General features: G+C 34.7%; 1 protein-coding gene across 11 annotated transcripts in view; it reads left to right on the top strand.

Moving 5' to 3' along the window:
* ADGRL3 (adhesion G protein-coupled receptor L3) overlaps nt 1–21,634 on the top strand; it is a 560,304-nt gene that overhangs the window by 353,467 nt on the left and 185,203 nt on the right. For all 11 annotated transcript variants that reach the window (XM_032459457.1, XM_032459461.1, XM_032459445.1 and 8 more), the window contains 3 exons: nt 630–752; nt 9,545–9,753; nt 10,449–10,625. In XM_032459457.1, the coding sequence (XP_032315348.1) occupies nt 630–752; nt 9,545–9,753; nt 10,449–10,625 (509 nt within the window). The remainder of the gene's footprint in view (nt 1–629; nt 753–9,544; nt 9,754–10,448; nt 10,626–21,634) is intronic.

Genomic DNA, 21,634 nt, shown 5'->3' with positions numbered 1-21,634 from the left:
ATATGTATGTTTATGTTTAGTAGTATTTAAAATTTTATCCTCATGGGTCACTTCAATTATAAGAATGTCTCTTAATTATAAACTATAAAGAATTCAGTCATTTAAGTGAAGGTGATAAAACAATTTTTAGTAATTGTGTTATTGGCTCATAAAGACTAAATCTATTTTTAGTGTATCTAAGGATGTAGCTGACAGTTTTATTTCAGAAGATTTTATAAAGCTATTTCAAACTGATTAGATTTAAAGATAGATCAGTATTGATATAATAGTATAGCTCTAGATTATAAAAGGATTTTCACTTAATTCATAAAATAAATATAACATTTTGGAAGAAAACTTGCAGTCAGTGACAAACTATAAGGATTTGAGCTTGAGTTTTAAATTCTAGGCTTTATAATTGTTATTTTTATATTCTTATTTACCTGATTTTAATAGCTTTTATTTGCTTTATTTAAAAAAATTAAAATACTAAAAAAAAAACTCTCTAAATAAAAGGCTGAACTATTATAAAGTATTGCAGATGGAACATTAATTCCAGTGTTTAGAGTTCAGAAATATTTCATTAATTAGATTATCTTAACTTTGGCATGTTTCTCAATGAGCACTGATTATCTCTCTTCCATTAACAGAATTGGAAGTTGCGAGGCTGAGCACAGAAGGAAACTTAGAAGACCTAAAGTTTCCAGAGAACATGGGCCATGGAAGCACTATCCAGCTTTCTGCAAATACCCTGAAACAAAATGGCCGAAACGGTAGGTTAGCGTTTATTTATTAAGCTTGATAAAATTGCACTTGCTGTGAATTCCTTGCGTCTTGGCTTAGAATTTTAGATCTGCTACCTAGAAGCTCTCCTCCTCTCACTCCACTATTCTCTTTCATCTCCTCCCCCCGCCCCTTTCTTATCTCCTGCACCAACAATACTGCAATATTTGCTCTACAGGATCCTCAGTTAGGTTTGGAAATTATTCTGTCACTTTTCAGTTGTAGAAAAATGCTAGAAACTTAAATGTGAGGGAAATTAATAAACAACAAAATCCAGATTTCTGACTTTTTTCCTTAAAAAGAATAACTCTCACTGAGTTGACAGATATAGTTTCTAAAATTTTTAATGGAAATTTTACTTGTAGTTTTAAAATTGTATGTTTTTTACATTATTCATTATTCTTTTAGAGGGTGTTTTTATGCTTTTCCTTTGCAAAGCATATAGGACATGTAACTGTAAGGAGATGGTTTTGGGGAATGGAATTGGCAGATAAAGGTCAACTTAGTACTAGGTTATGTTTACTGAATATCATTAAAATTAAATAAATAATCTCATAAAGTCTCAGTCCTAATATTAAAATTTTTTAAAACATGTATTTTGCTAAGGAAGTGAGAGCCTTTAACCTGTTAGGTGATAGGAAGATGACCTCAGGTTGCAGCAACCAACTCAAAGCAGTTGTTTCATATTACAAAGTGAATAGCCTGGAAAAAAGAAGAGCCCGTTAAATAATGGCAAGAAAAACAACAATTATGTTTGTTGCCAGCAGAGCAAAGTTTTTTTTTTTCACAAGTGTTGGAAATCTTATAAGACTGAACTTATTGTTATGTTGCTTATTTGAATTTTGAGGCAGACAGTAAGATTTTCTGTAGAGCAAAATCAGATTCCTGCAGTAGCTTCCTAGATGGTTTCCCTTCTTTGACTCTTGCCCCCAAACAGTATATCCAGTTGACAGAGGGTTCTTCCTGAAACATAAATTTGACCAGTTCCCCTTCAGTTACACTTAAAATGAAATCACATGGCTTAACAGTTCTTCCACATGCTATCTGGTCCCCTACCCTCCTGCCTTATCTGCTTCACTTCACATCAGTCTTTAACATCTTCTCTGTGATCCAGGGAGCCTAGTCTTGATTCTTTATTTTTTAAATTGATACATAATTGACATAAAACATTATATAGTTTCAGGTGTACAGCATAATTAATTGATATTTGTGTGTATTGTGAAATGATCACCAGAGTAAGTCTAGTTAACATCCATCACCTCACATAGTTACAATTTCTTTTTCTTATGAGGAGAGCTTTTAAGATCTACTCACTTATCAGCTGTCGAAATAGAAAATTAACTATACTCACCACACCATACATTACATCCCTATTACTTACGTGTTTTATCAGTGGAAGTTTTTCCATTTTACCCTCTCAACCCATTTTGCCTACACCATTCCTCACCTCTAGCAACCAGCAGTCTGTTTTCTGTATTAGTTTGTTTGTTTTTAAGATTCCACATATAAGTGAGATCATACAATAAATGTCTATCTCTGTCTGACTTATTTCACTAAGCATAATGTCCTCAAGGTTCATCCATGTTGTAGCAAATGGCAAAATTTCCCTTTTTATGGCTGAATAATATTCCACTTTCCATTTGTATTTATGTATATGTAATTATATGTATAACATTTTCTTTATCCATTCATCCATCGATGGATACTTAGGTTGTTTCTATTTCTTGGCTATTGTAAATAATTTTGCAATGGACATGGGAGTGCATAGATCTTTTTCCAGCTGGCGTTTTTGTTTGGTTCAGATAAATGCCCAGATAAATTGTTGGATCGTATGGTAGTTCTATTTTAAATTTTTTGAAGAATCTCTTACTGTTTTCCATAATGGCTGCATCAATTATATTTTCACCAACAGTACTCAAGGGATCCCTAATTTAGTCTTAATTCTCTTTCTTGAATACACAAGTGTTCCTCCATAGATATTTTATATTTTTTCTTCTGGAGTGCAATTTTTACATTTCTTTTATAGAAGCTTCTCTGTCATTCACTGCTCGGTGTAAATCTTTCAACTTTAGGCAAGATTTTCCCTATCTCCCCAAAGGTAGATTCTCTTTCCCAGTCACTCTTTTCCCATTAGCCATCTTATGCCAATGCTACTTCATAGCATCTATTTACTTACCATTATATAAAATTATAATATATGCACCCAATATAGGAGCACCTAAACACATAAAACAATTACTAACAGAGATAAAGGGGGATATTGATGGGAATCAATCATAGTTGGAGATTTTAACACCGCATTAACATCACTAGACAGATCTTCCAGACAGAAAATAAATAAGGCACCAGAGAAACTAAAAAAAAATTAGATTTGGTGGATATTTTCAGAGCATCACACCCCTCAAAAATAGGATATACATTCTTTTCAAGTGCACATGGGACATTTTCTAGGATTGATCATGTAATTGGGCACAAAAGAAACCTCAACAATTTTAAGAAGATAGAAATTATCACAAGCATCTTTACTGACCACAATGCCATGAAACTAGAAATCAACAACAGAGAAACAAAGGAGAAAAAAAGGAAAGCATGGAGATTGAACAATATGCTATTAAAAAACCAATGGGTCAATGAGGAAATCAAAGCTGAAATTAAAAAATACCTTGAGACAAATTTAAATGAAAGCACAACCACACAAAATTTATGGGACACAGCAAAGGCAGTGCTAAGAGGGAAGTTTATAGCGATACAGGCCTTCCTCAAAAAAGAAGGACAATCTCAAATAAACAATTTAACCCATCAACTAAAAGAACTAGAAAAAGAAGAACAAAAAACCCCTAAAGGCAGCAGAAGGAAGGAAATTATAAAGATCAGGGAGGAAATAAATAAAATAGAGATTTAAAAAACCATAGAAAATATCAGTCAAACCAAAAGCTGCTTTTTTGAAAAAGTAAATAAAATCGACAAACCTCTGGCCAAACTCACAAAGAAGAAAAAAGAGAGAACACAAATTAGCAAAATAAGAAAGGAAAATGGAGAAATTACAACAAATAAAATAGAAATATAGAACATCATACGAGAATATTATGAAAAACTATATGGAACCAAACTGGATAACCTAGAGGAGATGGACAAGTTTCTGGAAACATACAGTCCACTAAGACTGAATCAAGAAGAAACTGACCACTTGAACAAACAGATCACTAGAAATGAAATCGAAATAGTAATAAAAAAAACCTCTCTACAAATAAAAGTCCAGGACCAGATGGCTTCACTGGGGAATTCTACCAAACATACAAAGAAGAACTCATACCAGTCCTTCTCAGACTCTTCCAGAAGACTGAAAGGAGGGAATACTCCCACACTCATTCTATGAAGCCACCATCACCCTGATACCAAAACCAGGCAAAGACACTACCAAAAAAGAGAATTATAGGCCAATATCACTGATGAACGTAGACGCCAAAATCCTCACCAAAATTTTAGCAAATAGAATCCAACAACACATAAAAAAGATTATACATCATGACCAAGTGGGGTTCATCCCAGGGACACAAGCATGGTTCAACATAGGCAAATCAATCAATGTAATACATCATATCAACAAGAGAAAGGACAAAAACCACATGATCATCTCAATAGATGCAGAAAAAGCATTTGATAAAATTCAACACCTGTTTATGATAAAAACTCTCACCAAAGTGGGTATAGAAGGAACATATCTCAACATCATAAAAGCTATATATGACAAACCTACAGCCAGCATAGTACTCAATGGTGAAAAACTCAAAAGCTTCCCACTAAAATCTGGGCCAAGACAAGGATGCCCACTATCACCACTCCTATTCAACATAGCCTTGGAAGTCCTAGCCACAGCAATCAGGCAAGAGAGAGAAATAAAAGGGATCCAAATTGGAAAAGAAGAGGCAAAAGTGTCACTATATGCCGATGACATGTTACTATATATAGAAAACCCTAAAAGATCCACACAAAAACTACTAGAGCTGATCAAAGAATTCAGCAAGATAGCAGGTTATAAGATTAACGTTCAAAAATCAGTTGCATTTCTTTACACTAACAATGAATCAACAGAAAAAGAAAGTAAAGAAACAATCCCCTTTAAAATAGCACCCAAAGTAATAAAATACATAGGAATAAATCTAACCAAGGAGGTGAAAGAATTATACACAGAAAACTATAAACCATTGATGAAGGAAATTAAAGAAGATTTTAAAAAATGGAAAGATATCCCATGCTCTTGGATTGGAAGAATCAATATTGTTAAAATGGTCACACTGCCCAAGGCAATCTACAGATTTATGCAATCCCTATCCAATTACCCAGGACATACTTCACAGAACTAGAACAAATCATAATAAAATTTATATGGAACCATCAAAGACCTAGAATTGCCAAGGCATTACTGAAGAGAAAGAGGCTGGAGGAATAACTCTCCCAGACTTCAGACAATACTATAGAGCCACAGTCATCAAGACAACATGGTATTGGTAGAAAAACAGACATATAGACCAATGAAACAGAATAGAGAGCCCAGAAATGAACCCGCAAACTTTTGATCAACTAATCTTCGACAAAGGAGGCAAGAATATACAATGGAATAAAGACAGTCTCATGAGCAAATGGTGTTGGGAAAACTGGATAGCAGCATGTAAAGCAATGAATCTAGAACACTCCCTTACACCATACACAAAAATAAACTCAAAATTGATCAAAGACTTAAACATAAGACAAGATACAATAAACCTCCTAGAAGAAAACATAGGCAAAACATTATCTGACATACATCTCAAAAATGTTCTCCTAGAACAGTCTACTCAAGCAATAGAAATAAAACCAAGAATAATGGGACCTAGTGAAACTGACAAGCTTCTGCACAGCAAAGAAAACCATAAGTAAAACAAAAAGACAACCTACGGAATGGGAGAAAATTTTTGCAAATGAAACCAACAAAGGCTTGATCTCCAGAATATATAAGCAGCTCATACGACTTAATAAGAAAAAAGCAAACAACCCAATCCAAAAATGGGCAAAAGACCTAAACAAGCGATTCTCCAAGGAAGACATACAAATGATCAATAGGCACATGAAAAAATGCTCAATATCACTAATTATCAGGGAAATGCAAGTCAAAAACTACAATGAGATATCACCTCACAGCAGTCAGAATGGCCATCATTCAAAAATCCACAAATGACAAATGCTGGAGAGGCTGTGGTGAAAGGGGAACCCTCCTACACTGCTGGTGGGAATGCAGTTTGGTGCAGCCACTGTGGAAAACAATATGGAGATTCCTCAAAAGACTAGTAGGAATAGACTTACCGTATGACCCAGGAATCCCACTCCTGGGCATATATCCAGAAGGAACCCTACTTCAAAATGACACCTGCACCCCAATGTTCATAGCAGCACTATTTACAATAGTCAAGACATGGAGACAGCCTAAATGTCCATCAACAGATGACTGGATAAAGAAGAGGTGGTATATTTATACAATGGAATACTACTCAGCCATAAAAACCGACAACATACGCCATTTGCAGCAACATGGATGCTCCTAGAGAATGTCATTCTAAGTGAAGTAAGCCAGAAAGAAAAAGAAAAATACCATATGAGATCACTCATATGTGGAATCTAAAACAAACAAACAAACAAAGCATAAATACAAAACAGAAACAGAATCATAGACATAGAATACAAACTTGTGGTTGCCAAGTGGGCGGAGGGTGGTAAGGGATAGACAGGATTTCAAAAATGTAGAATAGATAAACAAGATTATACTGTATAGCACAGGGAAATATACACAAGATCTTATGGCAGCTCACAGCGAAAAAAAATGTGACAATGAATATATATATGTTCATGTATAACTGAAAAATTGTGCATTACACTGGAATTTGACACAACATTGTAAAATGATTATAAATCAATAAAAAATGTTAAAAAAATGAAATAAAATTATATTTTTATTATTATTACTTTTAAGTTGCCTGCTTATTGTCTAACTCTTTCTCTGGGAGGTGATCTCCATGAAAGCAAGGGTCGTTTCTAATTAGTTCACTGATATAACCCTCGTGCCTGACACGTGGATGCAATCACTAAGGGTTTATCAAATAAATCTATGAACTTCAAATACAAAGCTAATGAACATTGAAATATGTCTATATTAGTCATATTACGTTTGTGCTCATTTTATTTACTAAATTAATGTAGTGTGTGTATGTGTTAGATCACACTTAAGCATGAATTTTGGAGTGAAGACTCTGTAACAATCACATGTGACCAATTGCACTGGTAAAACAAGGTGGGATGATATGACACCATCCCACAGGGGAAATTGGTATGAATTATCAGACAATTATAAACTAATTAAAATAAAAGTTGTTACTGTCAGTAAGAAAAATATAGTCATTCCTATGTTTAGCCTTCCAAAAATCAGCTTTTTTGTATTAAATCTAGAGGGAAAGAACTAAAATTAAACGCCATGTTCTAACAGTCAAGAAGCATTTCATGAATTACTATTGTTTGCTCAGTGCTATGTTAATAGATGTGAAATAGAAGTTTAAGAATGCCCTTTTCCTTTATGTAGCTCTTACCATAATCTCTTTGCTGGATTCCTGAAAGGATAGTAGATATCTTATAGAATCACTGAGCAGGCTGTAGAACCAGGCCCAGAAAATGTATGAGCGCAAAGAGGCTGACAGCAGCCTGTATCATCGCGCAGAATCAGTGCTCTGAGGTGTCACTGCTGCCACGAGGGAAGGCTGCTGCTGCTGCTGCTGCTGCTGCTGCTGCTGCTGCTGCTGCTGCTGCTGCTGCTGCTGCTGCTGCTGCTGCACCACCTCCTGCTTCCTTGTGTCACTAGCTCCTCATTCGAAATCTGAGGCCAGTGCATCCAGCTGGGTGCATCTAACTGAGGTGCCCAGAGCAACCTCTTTGCAAGGCAGTCTAGGAAAGCAAGTATATGTCTATTTTGTGTCTATAAATCCCTACCAGTAGGGAATTTCCTACGTGTGGGAGCACAATTTAGACATTGGACAGCTCCCTCCTTCCTCAAAAAATGTATTAAAATTTTTTGTCTTTATTCCCACTTGGCTCTAAGCTTCAAGGACAAGGATTGGGAGTTCCTCATCTTAGTTACCACTGTGGTCAAGGCAGCGCCTATCTCTTGGTGAAACGAAATGAATTTATACTGAAAGTAAAACATAGGGCTTGATTTATTTTAAGGAAGGAATTTTTTTAAAAAACATGCTAAAAGAAAGTTAATTTTTCAGAGGATTTCATGTAAGAGATTGTCATAAGGGGAAAAATAAGCTAGAAGGATGTATGGAGACAGTGACTTTAAAAAAACAGGATAATTGAGTTTTAAGACAGATAAAGATTTTGAATCTTTGTTTTATTTTAATTGCAATTGCAATATAATTTACATACAATGATATGCACATTCCTTAAGTGTTTAGCTTGATAAATCTGACAGTTGTACATTCCTCTATGACATCGCATAAAACAAGGTAAAAATCTCTTCTATTACACAGAAGATGTCCCAGTGCCTCTTTCCAGTCTTCTCACCCCCTCTCCCCACCTGATTAAACTACGCTCTTCCCGTTACTATTTCTGTAGATAAATTGTACCTGTTCTTAGACTTTATGTAACTGGAATCATACCATATGTACTCTTTTATGTCTGTATTCTTTAGCTCAGCATATTATTTTTGGGATTCAGTCATTATGCTTCATCTGTCAGTTTGTTCTTTATCAATGTATAGTAATTCTATTATCTTAGTAAGCCATAATTTATTTATTCACCTATTGATAGATTTTTTTGAGTTGTTTCCACTTTGGGGCTGAAATGAATAAGGATGTTATAAACACTTTTATACGACTTTTTTCTTGTGGATGTCTGTTTTCATGTGTCTAGGAAGGGTAATATGTTTAACTTTATAAGAAATTGTCGAACATGTTTCCGAAGAGTTGAACCATTTCACATTCCCACCAGCAATATACAGAGTTCCATTTGTTCCACATTCTTACCAACGTTAGTGTGGCTTATCTTTCGTAGTGTAGATTTTAGGCTTCCTAGTGGGTATGTAATAGTATCTCAGTATGATTTTAATTTTTAATTTGCCTAATTCTAATGATCTGATCATTTTTCATGTGTCTTTAGCTTTTTGTATATCTGTTTTTAAAGTCTGTGTTTATGTCTTTTGTCATTTTGGTGTGTTTATTATTTTACTGTTGAGTAGCAGAAATGCTTTACATGAGTCATATGCATATATATATTTCCTAGTCTGTGGCTTGCCTATGCATTTTCTTAATGCTACATTTTGATAGACACAAATTTTCAATTTTGATAAAGTTCAGTTTACCTTTTTTTTCTTTTATGGTTAGTGTTTTTTGGGTCCTGCCCGAGGCATTGTTGCCTTTCCCAAGATCACAAAGATATTCTATACTTTGTTCCAGAGGCTCTGTGGTTCTAATTTCTATGTTTAGGTCTGTGATCCATCCTGAATTAAGTTCTAAATATGGAGTGAAATAGGGATTGAGGTTCATTTTTTAAATACTGATATATCATTGTTTCAGCATCATTTGACTTTTCTTTCCTCATGAATGACTTGGCAGTTTGATTGAAATGAATGTTTGAATTTTGTTGTGAAAATATATATGTATTATATATAGATTTGATTACAACCTAATTAGAACTATCTAATTTAAGTAGAATATACAAGCTAATCAATTTCTTCCCAATTTACATGTACTTATTTTAGGAGAGATCAGAGTGGCCTTTGTCCTGTATAACAACTTGGGTCCTTATTTGTCCACGGAGAATGCCAGCATGAAGTTGGGAACAGAGGCTATGTCCACCAATCATTCTGTTATTGTCAATTCCCCGGTTATTACAGCAGCAATAAACAAAGAGTTTAGTAATAAGGTTTATTTGGCTGATCCTGTGGTGTTCACTGTTAAACATATCAAGGTAAGAAAATGACATTTAAAGTTTTGTTGTCCACATTATCTATATTTGTTATAACATAAGCATGAAGTGTCTGAATTTTCTTTTCTTTTTTCCTTATTATTTGATATAGTAATTCATTATTTAAAAAATTATTAGTGATTTTTTTCCACAGTAAGGAAGGAGAGTAATTCTTGTATACATATATACTTAAAGTAAAAACATTTATGGATCTATAAATGTTTCTCTATAATTAAAAATAGCGAGCAATATGTTTAGTGGAAATGGACATGGCTTCACATCTGACATTACAAGTAATTATGTCTTTGTGTGTAGTTATATTTTTGTGTATATGCAAAGATTGTATTGTAAATTGAACAGAGATTTTTAAAACCATCCTTTCAGAAGTTGATTATATAGAATAATTCTTTACTTTGCAGTATAAATTAATTGATATGACTCTGAGACATTGATACTAGTATTCTTTCAATATTAATTTTTTAAAAAAATGAATTCACCTCTAATCAAGAGGGGTAAACAACAGCATATATTCAAATTTGCTTAGATTTGATGAGCTCCACTTAATATGAAAACACTAGTAGACATCGCCACAAAAATTGGAACATAGTATGAACTTGTGTTCAATGTAAAGAAAATGCCTACCTAATATACGTGATCATAAGGTAGTTATTGGCTTTATTGATGTCTTTTTCCTGCAGCAGTCCGAGGAAAATTTCAATCCTAACTGTTCATTTTGGAGCTATTCCAAGCGCACAATGACAGGTTATTGGTCAACCCAAGGCTGTCGGCTCCTGACAACAAATAAGACACACACTACCTGCTCTTGTAACCACCTAACCAATTTTGCAGTACTGATGGCACATGTGGAAGTTAAGGTAAGATATATACCACAAAATAAAAATGTCTTAGCATACAGTTAAGACACTAACTGTATAAAGTCCTAACTCTCTGTCTAACTTGAGACATAATTCTAGTCAAGAACACTCTGGTGTTCAACTCCTATCCTCCTGGGTGAGGCAAGGAACTCTTTTTTTCTATTTTCAATACAGTTTATAAAATTGAAATTTGCTTTTAAAGTAAAATTTTGCTAATAAAGCTTCCCCTATCTTCCCTGCTTTTACTTTGTATGAATAAATGTCCATATAAATGTCCAAATAAATGACCATATCCTTATGAGCAGGGCAAGATAGGACCCCAGCACCAAAGGCCAGTGTGATGGGGTTAGGAAGCTGGGATCTGGTAGGCTGAAGACTAAGGAGCTTGCATGGGATTAAATACTCTCAAAATGAGTCTTGGGGAAATAGCCATTAAGCACAATACACAGAGCATGGTAATACCTAGAGCTTGGCAAATTTTAACATAATATAATGGTTCTTTCCATTCAAGAAGGCACTATTCTAAGGAAAAATCCAGGTGATAGATTGTTTCCAAAATCAAGTGTGACTAATGTGACTTCACCAGTCTCTTTCCAGTGTGACTGCTTTGTCATAGAAGGCAGGAAAAGGATTTAGATTTCTGATATATTTAGGACATAAAAATACAAGGGGCTTATTAACTTGGCTATATAGATTGATAGATGGGTTAGTTACAAGAAATTGTATACTTGTGAATTCTCTTCTTATCTTCCTGATGTCAATAAAAATAGAGGAAGTATCACTATCCAGTACATTTTAAAACATGAAAACTGTGGTAAAAGTTTTATCTACCTGGTGTCATTGATCAGTAATTTCATCCAGAATTTTCTTTGACACAGTTGAGTTTAGAGATGATACAGGTATCCCAGAGGAAGACCACATTTCCACACCCAGTTAGCAGCTTAGGAGTAAATTACCTTAGCTGTGTCAACACAGTCAAATTTTGGTCTTTAAAGGAGTACAAACGCTATTCGATCAGAGCTTCACAAACTGATCGAGCTTAGCGAGATTGTCTGTACTAACAAATGTTACATTTAAACCTGGAATGTGTTAGTATGGCTCCAGGATTCTATCTTTCAGCTTAGGCGATAAATTCAAACATAGAGAAATGGATCATATTTCAAGCAACAACAAAATGTAATTTTTCGCTCAGTTCTATGCTTAACAGCCTCTCCCCAGTCCATTACACAAGAATCTTGACTGTGACCATTATTGTGTGTCAACAAGAGATAAAATAGATGGAAATCAATGTTTTCCTTCAGCAGTCAGTCACAGAGTAAGTATGCCCTGGATTTCTTGTATCACAGTCTCTTGCAGCTGCCTGAGTCAGTCCCATTTTGATTGCACAACATGATTTTGGCACTGGAAATATGGAAAACAAGCAGAGTGATCATCCCTGGAAGTTCAAAAAGAAACACACTAACCAAACTTACATTAGACTAGTATCTAGAACAGAATGCTAATTTATTCATGCACAGTGAGATGTACAATGGCCAGTTGTAACAGATACTTATGTTTGCTAGTTATCACTTTCTAACTCCACAAGAAAACCCTCTGCCAGAGGTATCACAGATTCCAGCATTCTGGTGAAGCTTCTGGTCCTCATGGACTCACATTTCTAAGGGCAAGGAGAGGGCAGAGAAGGGAACTGCAGTCATAATTGTGATGATTCTTATAACTGAGGCCTACACTGTGATATAGGGACACAGAGGAGGGTCATTGATCTAAGACAAAACTGCTCAGAGAGGGTTTAGCAAAAAAGGGTCCTGCTCTGAAGAATGAGTAGGGTATATTTAACAAGGTAACTCGTGGAAAATGTGCATCAACCACATTCTTGCCACATTTCTTCACTTTTCCTTGGAGTACACCATTCTCTCTTGCTTCTTTCCTTCCTCAGCAGCTGGTCCTTTTTCACTTCCTTTGCTGATTCCTCCTCATTTCCACAATCTCTCATTGTTGCTCTGGCCCTGAGTGTAATCCTAGATGTAGTCTAGACACCATCCATTCTTTCTCTGTATGTGATCTCATATAGTCAAATGACTCTAAACATCGTCTCATGATTCCCACATTTCTCTGTTCATGTCTTACCTCCAGGCTCCTAGATGCCACAGCTGGCTTCTAATAAGTCTCACAAATCTAAAACTACACTTCCCGTATTCTCCTGAGTCTTTCCTTCTGAGTAGATGGTTCCCCTGGCCTTGCAGGTAGTCCAGCCCTAAACCATACACTATCTTTGACTTGTTTCCTGTCACTCAATTCTGTAAGCACGTCCTACCAGATCCAGCATCTGACAATTTAGCGTCTTCATCGCTACCACCTGAATTCAAGCCCCTATCATCTCTCTTCTGCCCTTTTGTTATAGCCCTTTAATCGGTCTCCCTGCTTTCCTTCTTGTCCTTCCTAAATTTATCCTCAGCATAATTGCCACAGGGATACTGTTAAAATGTGAGTCACTCCTCTGATTCATTCTTAAGAAGCAGTTCCGTAATCTCTTTAAAATGTAAATCAAGTACTTCATACCTTTGATCCAACCTGAAAGACTTCTTATCTCAGTAAGAGCAAAATCCCCAATCCTGGCCTCTTCAGCAGCTCTTGACCTCCTCTCACTACTTCTTGCTCACTTGGCTTCAGCCACGCCGGCCTCCTTGCCTTTCCACAAACACCTGGTGTGCTCTGGTTAGGCCTGAAAGTCTCCCTTCTCTAGCCCCCCAGATAGCCACGTGGTCAAATTTCTCATCTCCTTCAAGTCTTTGTTCCACTGTCACCTTCTCAAAGAGGCTTTCCCTGTCCCCCCTAACATTTCAGATTATTCCACCCCCACAAAATACTGCGGGCGGAAAGGCAAAACAATCCCTGGCCTCTGTGACTTTATAGTTTATCAACAGAGAGAAGTCTTAGGATTGATTTTTGAATGGGGTGCCAACAAAGGTTTCATAGCTAGGTCAGTTTAGGCAGAGAAAAGAAGGAAAGGGATGCTCCAAGGTGGCAACACCTCTGGTTGACTCCTGCATTTTCTCTGCTTCTCTTGTCTAAGGAAACATTCGATTGTCTTCTCTTTTAGATACAAAAGCAATCATTACAGAAATTCACATAATGTAATTTTATACCAAACTGGTAGTATTAATGTCATTTTTAAGCCTTTCTATTATGGAATTACCTGCAGGTTTATTTGTCTGTTGTTCATTAGAGTGTTAAATACACTAAATTCAAATGTCCGTTTCTTCTCTTACCTTAATTCTCTTTGTAAACACCCTTTGTAGGAGGAGTATTTTAGTTTACAGGATCATAAGTTTCAAACTCATTGGCTAATTAACATTTCTACTGTGGTTTTGTAGAGCATAGTAACAAATGCTTTAGAAAACAGTATGACAATTTATATCACCTATAGCTTTTTCCTCTACTCAAATTATGATTCTTGGGGAGGTAATTTTTTTTTTAATCTCCCTACTCTATCCTGTCTGTTCAATTTGACATTGATTTTTATTATCTTTAAAAGCTTTCGCTTTCCATAGTTTGATGCTTTCATCTCTCCTTCTCTCCTTCTTTTCTTTTTTACCTTAGTGTATCCTACTGCCCCCACTCCAGCTTTACCCCAGTCCACATATAGGCATTATTTTGCTATTTAATATCATTGTATTTCTTCTTTAATTTAGTGTTGATTTAAAACAACGTCCTAAAAATATCCTCCACTGCTTATAATGCTCTTAGTAGGAACTAGTTGATGTGTTTACTAACTGTACTCTATTTGTTTTGGATCACAAAATTTTATCCTTTTTTTTTTTTAAACATTCAGACTATTCTGTGGTTGCTTTTCTTGTTTCCTCTATTTCATTCCACTGTGTCCAGTAAATAAAGTAATAGAGCTAGAGAACTACTGGGCTCTGAAGGAATTAGGCTAGGATTTTCCAAGCCGTTATTTATATGGCTTTCTAAGCTAGAATATAAGGTCAACTTGTATATAAGATTTTAAAAGCATGTGAGCAAAAATATGGCTGAACTAAACCACTTTTCCTACCTTGTTATAGAGAATTCAAGGGATTGCCGGTTTACTTCGTATATCCTTACGGTGTGAGCATTACAGTTTAAAGATCTTCTATGGTTGGTTACTTGCTGATTTAAAAATCCGATCATGGAACTTTTAAGATATTAATTTTGTAAAAAATCAATGTTAGCTCAAGTTATTGAGTCGAGGCTGTGAGATAATTGTCTACAAGGTTATTATGTAGAAAACCCCTCCTCTGTTTAAATGCAATAAATTTACTCACAAGAATGGAAAAAAGAAATCCTAATAACCATCCTCTTTTTCTGTTTCCTGAAATTGTTTTAGCTAAGAAAACCAAATGATAATGGAATAATGGAGTAAAAATGGGATGTACATGCTTGTGTACATGAGGTTACATATTTGTATTTCCATTTTGTCTTATTCAGTACATGACACATAGTAGGTAGCCAGCAAATACCGTTAGGAAGTGCCAAATTTTATTAGGTGTTTTTGGCTTGGTGTAGTTTTTGTTTACTTGCTTTTTATAATCTAGTTATGCAAACTTACTTTCTTTGTTAAGCCTAATTCAATTTGTCTCTATTTTAACTTTTCTTTCTCATTGTGCTAAATGTATCTTTTCTTACATGTCAAAGGAAATGGCTGTAGGAGAATAATATATAAATGACAACAATAAACATATCTAGGTAATTCATTTCTGACATTTCTGTGGTTCCCTTTCGTCATACGTCAGCTCCTCTACCCTGTTCCCCACATGAACTAACTCCTTTAGAAGTGCTTTCAGAAATTGTGCGTGTTAATGAAAACAGTATTAGGAGAAGTTACCTATTTTGTCTGAGACTCAGGAAGTTTGCTGAATGATCCTTAGTAAATTATATTTTAACAAAACCACTGAGTTTAATCGTTGTATTCAAAGGATAGTCAAGAAATTTTCACCCGTGAAAGCCTAGCTCTGTTTATTTCTTAGGAGCTTAGTATAAGTGGGTCAACAAAGAAAATTTAGGAGAGGATCTGTGGTCCCCTCCACTGTTAGTGATATTAAGAGCACAGAGTATTTGCTAGGTTAGGATGATCAACTTCTTAGAGAGCCAACTGGGAAACAGCAGAACCAGATCAAAAAATAGACTTGGTATGTAGTAAGTGATTATGCCCCTGTAGCCTCTTCAGAGTTCATCGGACAGATTTGGAGAAACATATAAATGTGTTTTACTGTGATCTTTTTCTCCATTCTCATCTGTCATAATTTCAAAATTAGAGGAAGACATTTTTTTGTCTCACACTTTGGAAATAATGATTTTACAGAAGGTCAGTATTTGAATATCTTGCCTATGGCCAGCTCCAGTGCTAGCCATCTTCAAGGCACATGTCTTGGGAGACTGTCTCTTTCCATTTCTAGAAAGTTAAAAGGCTCATTAAGTATTTCTACGCATTTTGAGGAAACTGAAAAGGACCTCATAATTTCATTATGAAACTTCATTATCATAGGTAAGCAAATCACATCCGTTTTTAGCAGCCCTGTCTACAAGGTATACAGGACATTTCGTAGGTAAGAACTGCTCATTTTCTTTTGTAAGTTTATAAGCTGAATGTAACTTTCCGTAAGTTACATTTGCACTGTCAAATACGCAGATAGATGAGCAAAGTCTACTTTATATCTGGACAAGATGTCAAAACAGTCTTTTGTCTTCTCTGAAGTTTCGTAAAAATCTTTATGGAAATCAAGATGATTTGAAGCTTCATTTTTCAAATCAAAATACATAAGAGTTGGGGAAACATTATTTCTTTGGTATTGTTCAACACATCACTTGATACACTGTGGAAAGCATGATGTGAAAGTAAGATCTGAGAGAATCAGTTCTATGCTATAAAGAGCCTACACTATAAAGAAAAAACATTGGTTATCAAAATTTCCCCTTTTGTTTACGCACAGGACATTTGAGTTGCATCTTCTGAATCAAGAAAATTAACTTTACTCAGGTGCATAGGTAAATCAAGGGAATAAAACTGTAAGGCATGTTAATTCTTGTGGAATATTCAAACTTATTCCATGACCATTAATTTCAACTCAATACTGGTGCCTTTTGAGGGGAAATTAACCAAAAAAAGAAATCTTTTTATCTTACAAAAACTATGTGCCATCCTAGATTTGTGAGATTCAGCCTCCATATGCACATTCACACAATCTTTTCTCTCATGCTTGTCCCAAATTCATTTCTTCATTTTGTCCAGTGTGTTCTCTTTTGGCTCTCTAATCTAATTTCATGTGTCCTTTCATGTAACTTTAAAATGACACAGTTGTTTAGCCTTCTCTTTCAGTATTGTCATGTTACTATATTACATTTGTTCTCAGTTTCATCAGTGAACACTTTAAAAAAATTGTCACAATATTCGCAGGGTTAAAAATTAAATTAGCCCAATTTTGATACAAAGTATAACAGTTAATCCAAAGTCAAAGAGGAACTCAGGATCACAAGGCACTGAAGTTGCATACTTAAGTTTCATCACTCAGAGTGATGCAATAATGGACGATCCTCCACTGGGAACTGCAAATCATGGTTGCCAAAACAGTAGTCAGGGGAAAGAACAGCGGGAGTCACTAAGGAAGGTAGATAATCAGTACAACAGACATTTGATGCTAAAAACAGTGTTGCTTCCAGCCTCTATTTCTAGCTTGTCATATGGATTTTGGAATTCTGAACCTATCTCTGGTCTCTGGAATTTTTCGTGTCTTGGAGAGGACTTTTCCAGGATGCAAAAATTTAGTGCTACAATTAGGACACTCCTGAGCAAACCTAGACAGTTGGTCACCCTACCACTAATCCTATCATCTCTACTGCATACTAGTTGAACGATTTGACATAAATTACTTATTTTCTGTGCTTCAGTTTCTTCATTTGTAAATTGGAGATAATAATAGTACCATATCTTAGTGTTTTGTAGGACTAAGTGACTACCCTAATAAACTAAATAAGCACTTCTAATAGAATCTGACATTTTAAAAGTTATGTCTTAGCTATCATCATCATCATCGTCACCATCTTCATCACTATACTTAAATCAGAGACACTAAGGACAAAATTTTCTGTCTATCTAGCTTCATTTCCCATTTCCTACCCTCACTCCAGACACTCCTAAAGTCTTTTTTCTTATACTGCATGATTATTTCATTTACTTAAAAAACTTCTAATTGGTCAATAATTCCTTTTTGTTTATCAACTTTAATCTACTTTTTTTAAACTTATATCTGCATTTAACTCTCAACTACTTATGAGAGACTTAATTTCCGCATTTCCTACAATTTCATTTTGTTTACTTCATTAAGGTAGTTGTGGATCTGGTTCACCAAATATGATGAGATTTATTTTTCTTAATTCAAAGTAAGAACATTTCAAATAAGAGTATATATGCTGTGCTTCTGAAACCAAAGAGATTTTCTGAACAAGTTCTATTGAATCCAAAGGACAGTTGGCTATGATTATTTTTGTGTGCTGTTACTTGCCAGTGTCTTAGCCATTAAAGCCTGAAAATATTTGGGTTTTTTTCAGTTTGATACAAATTTGAAAATTATTGCTGAGGGGTTTTTTTTTGGCTAATTTACTATAAAAATTGTAAGAAATGCAGTTATATCGTTCTTACTGTGTTACTCGACTTTGACCTTTACTCTATTCTGCAAAGGAAATCCTGATTTCCTCAGACCATTGAGCCCTTTATTTTTCCAAGCATTTGTGGGGTGACCTTTGTGTTTGATGATCTGTTAGAGCAATGTGAGGAGCTTATTTCACAGAGTTCTTACCACATTTATCAGAAAATAGGCCTTTCATTACCCTACTGGCTTCAGTGAAATCCATGAGTGAAAGCAATGCCTTATGCCGATGCGATACATTAGTACCAAAGCAAGTGCTCCTACATTTGCAAAAAAGAAAAAAAAAAAAACTCATTTTAACTATGTTACAAGTATTTCAGAACAAGATATGTTTAAGAGGCAATTTAAAAATCATATCATTATGCCTTTAACTAATCTGATTCAACATTAAAATAGTACATTTTTATACAGAAAGTAAAACAGGTTCTTGAAAACTGCTGACCTACAGTTAATAATTATTACAGGATGATTGTTCAAGCAGTGTCTGGAAAATAGCAACAGTCTGAAAATATAAAAAAGAGAAAAAACATCAGAGGGGTTCAAAATTAATTCGTAAAGTTTGTGTCCCATCTGGAAGCACTTACGCAATTAAAATGAAAAAAATTTCAAAATCTATTTCTCCATCTTGTTTGCTGACTTGCTTTTTGAACAATAAAGTTAGAAATATCAAGATTTCCATAAAGGTCTTATTCAGCTGTTTTTAAATCATAGGGCAAAAGTCACATTTCCCTATTCCATGAATTTGGACCTAGTTTCATTAAATGTACCTATTGGTATATTTGAGAGTTTTATATTGACAGAATGACTTTCACAAAACATCATTGCTTAAGTCATCTTTTTTCCTTCAGTGTAGTACGCTTCCCTTTTGTGGTATTTGAATTACTCGGTGACCCCCACATTGATAGGACAAAACAGATTTATTGAGGTAAAAATAAAAGGAAAAATTAGGAACTTTCTAATAGCTGGCATTTCATATATGAATATAATTTTTATAGAAAGCCCAAAAAACAATTATTGATTTCATAAAAATTTCTTTCTAGAGTGGACAGAATCAGTGAATTTCTTGAAAGTATATTCTGAGGAATCATTCTGTCATTCTGCTTCCAGATTTTTCTCTCACAGCTCCCCATGTTCTCTTAAGAAATTAATTTCCTTGAAGTTTTTGATACTTTTGTTTATTTTTTACTTTTGGTGAGTTTTTCAAGCATTCTTGATAACAAATAGTTTATGGTACACACAATGGGAAAATTAATATATATAAATATAATAAATATATAAATGTATGAATATAAATCTGTATAATTTAGTAAATATATATTTATATATGAGTATATATGAATAAAGAAATATATATAAATATATTTATATATCTTTCTTTCGTACATGATTTGTCTTTTTGTTACAACTTAAGGAAGAATATATAGGTGAAATTGAGTCCCTCTGTGTTTTATTATTTAAATGTCATAATCACAATTATACAATAATGAAGGTAGAATTCAGATTCTAAAGTTGAAATCTGCCCCCTTCAGATGCTATGGGCATATTGTGGCCTTAATTTATCAATAACACAAATATTATTAATAGTGTAAACTAAGCTGACTATGTTATAAAGCAAAATTAGGTAATTCATTAGTTGCTTGGAATAATGTTTGGTGTCCCTGGTTAAAATAGCATTTTTTTTTTATTTTTGTTGCAGTCATTATTTTTCTAATCAACCCTGTAACATTCATACAGACTTCTGAGTATTTAAATGAAGTCTGTTCTTAAACATGAAAAAAATCCATGAATGTTTTTAGGTTAAAGTAGCCAATAACAAAGAAACATTGACTTTCATAGTTTCACATATATTGTCTTAATTATTCATCACAATAATCTGAAGCCACAGTTATTTTATCTCTATGTATATGAAGTTTCTGATACTCAGAAGGGTAAGTGGTTTGTTCAAGGTGACAATTACAAATTTGGAGTGACAAGGGTAAAGCCACATCTTTAGACTCTGAGACTTACTACAGTCCTCTTACTCCTCTGCATAGTTTTACCTCCATTGTCGTAATTGTTTGACATCTGCTGTTTCAACATATTTAAGACATTGTGGTATAGCAACCTTCGCAGTCTCCATCTCTAATTTTCTTTATCTTTTACTCAAGACTTTAGAGCAGGTGATTTATGAACCAAAGAGTCCCAAAGATTGAGGTGGGCAGCATGATACAACTTTTTGTTTATAATCTAAATCCATTTTATAATTCACAGTAATTAAAGAGAGATTCAGTCGACACCTTAATTGTACATCCACTCTATGATAGACAGCTTTCTAGGACCCAGGGGTACATTGGTGATCAGAAGAGATGAAACAACTTATTCTCTTGGAATGTACTTTCTGATAGGGGTCACAGACAATAAACAAAAAGTATTAATAAAATATATAGTCTGGGTAAATGTTAAAGAGAAAAATAATTCAGGAAAAGTAATAGAGAGTCAGAAAGAGTAAATGACATTTGCAATTTTAGATAGAGTGATTCAGAAAAACTCTGTAAGAGGGTGACATTTGAATGAAGTACTGAAGTTGGGTGGAAAGTAAGCCACGCAGCTATCTTTTGGAAGAGTATTCCAGACTGAGGGAATATCAAGCACAAAGCCTCTGAGGCTGGAATGTGCTTGACATATTCAAAGACCAGAGGAGGCCAACTGGGGCAGAGTGAACTGAATGAGGGGGAGAATAGGAAGTGCTTCCACAGGAGTGCGCATGTTAGACCTTTGTAAAGACTTTGGTTTTTACTTTCATTGAGATGGGAGACATTGGATACTTCCATCAGTGAGTCTTATTTTCTGGCTTATATTTAAAAAGAATCTCTCAGTCTTGTTGAATGTAGAGGAAAGGAGAATGAGCGTCAAAGTAGGGAAATTGATTAGGAGGCTATTGAAGAAAATCAGGTAGCTCTAACTAATTTGGTGCAATTGAGGTGACAAATAGCTCTCAGATAGAGGACAGGCCCTACAAGATTTCTTGATGGATTAACAGTAGTGTATGAAAGAGAGAATTCAATATGACTCTTACGTTCCTGGCCAGAACACTTCAAAGAATGAAGTTGCTGTTTACTGAAATGAAGAAACAGAAGGAAGAGTAGATTTTGGGGTGTGGGAAGAGAAACAGGGTAAGATAAGGGGCTCAGTTTTGAAATGTAATATTTGACATTGATATTTTATAAAATCCAGTAAAGATTAAATAGATACTAAAGCAATACCGACATGAGAGGTTCAGCTCTAAAGCATTTGATGTAAGTGGAGCAGGATTATTATAACCATTCAAACACAGTTATTTATTTAGTA

This window comes from Camelus ferus, chromosome 2, assembly GCF_009834535.1.
Source record: "Camelus ferus isolate YT-003-E chromosome 2, BCGSAC_Cfer_1.0, whole genome shotgun sequence".
Taxonomy (NCBI): Eukaryota; Metazoa; Chordata; class Mammalia; order Artiodactyla; family Camelidae; genus Camelus; species Camelus ferus.
Note: the sequence above shows the minus strand (reverse complement) of the source record. Positions and strands in the feature narration are given on the sequence as shown.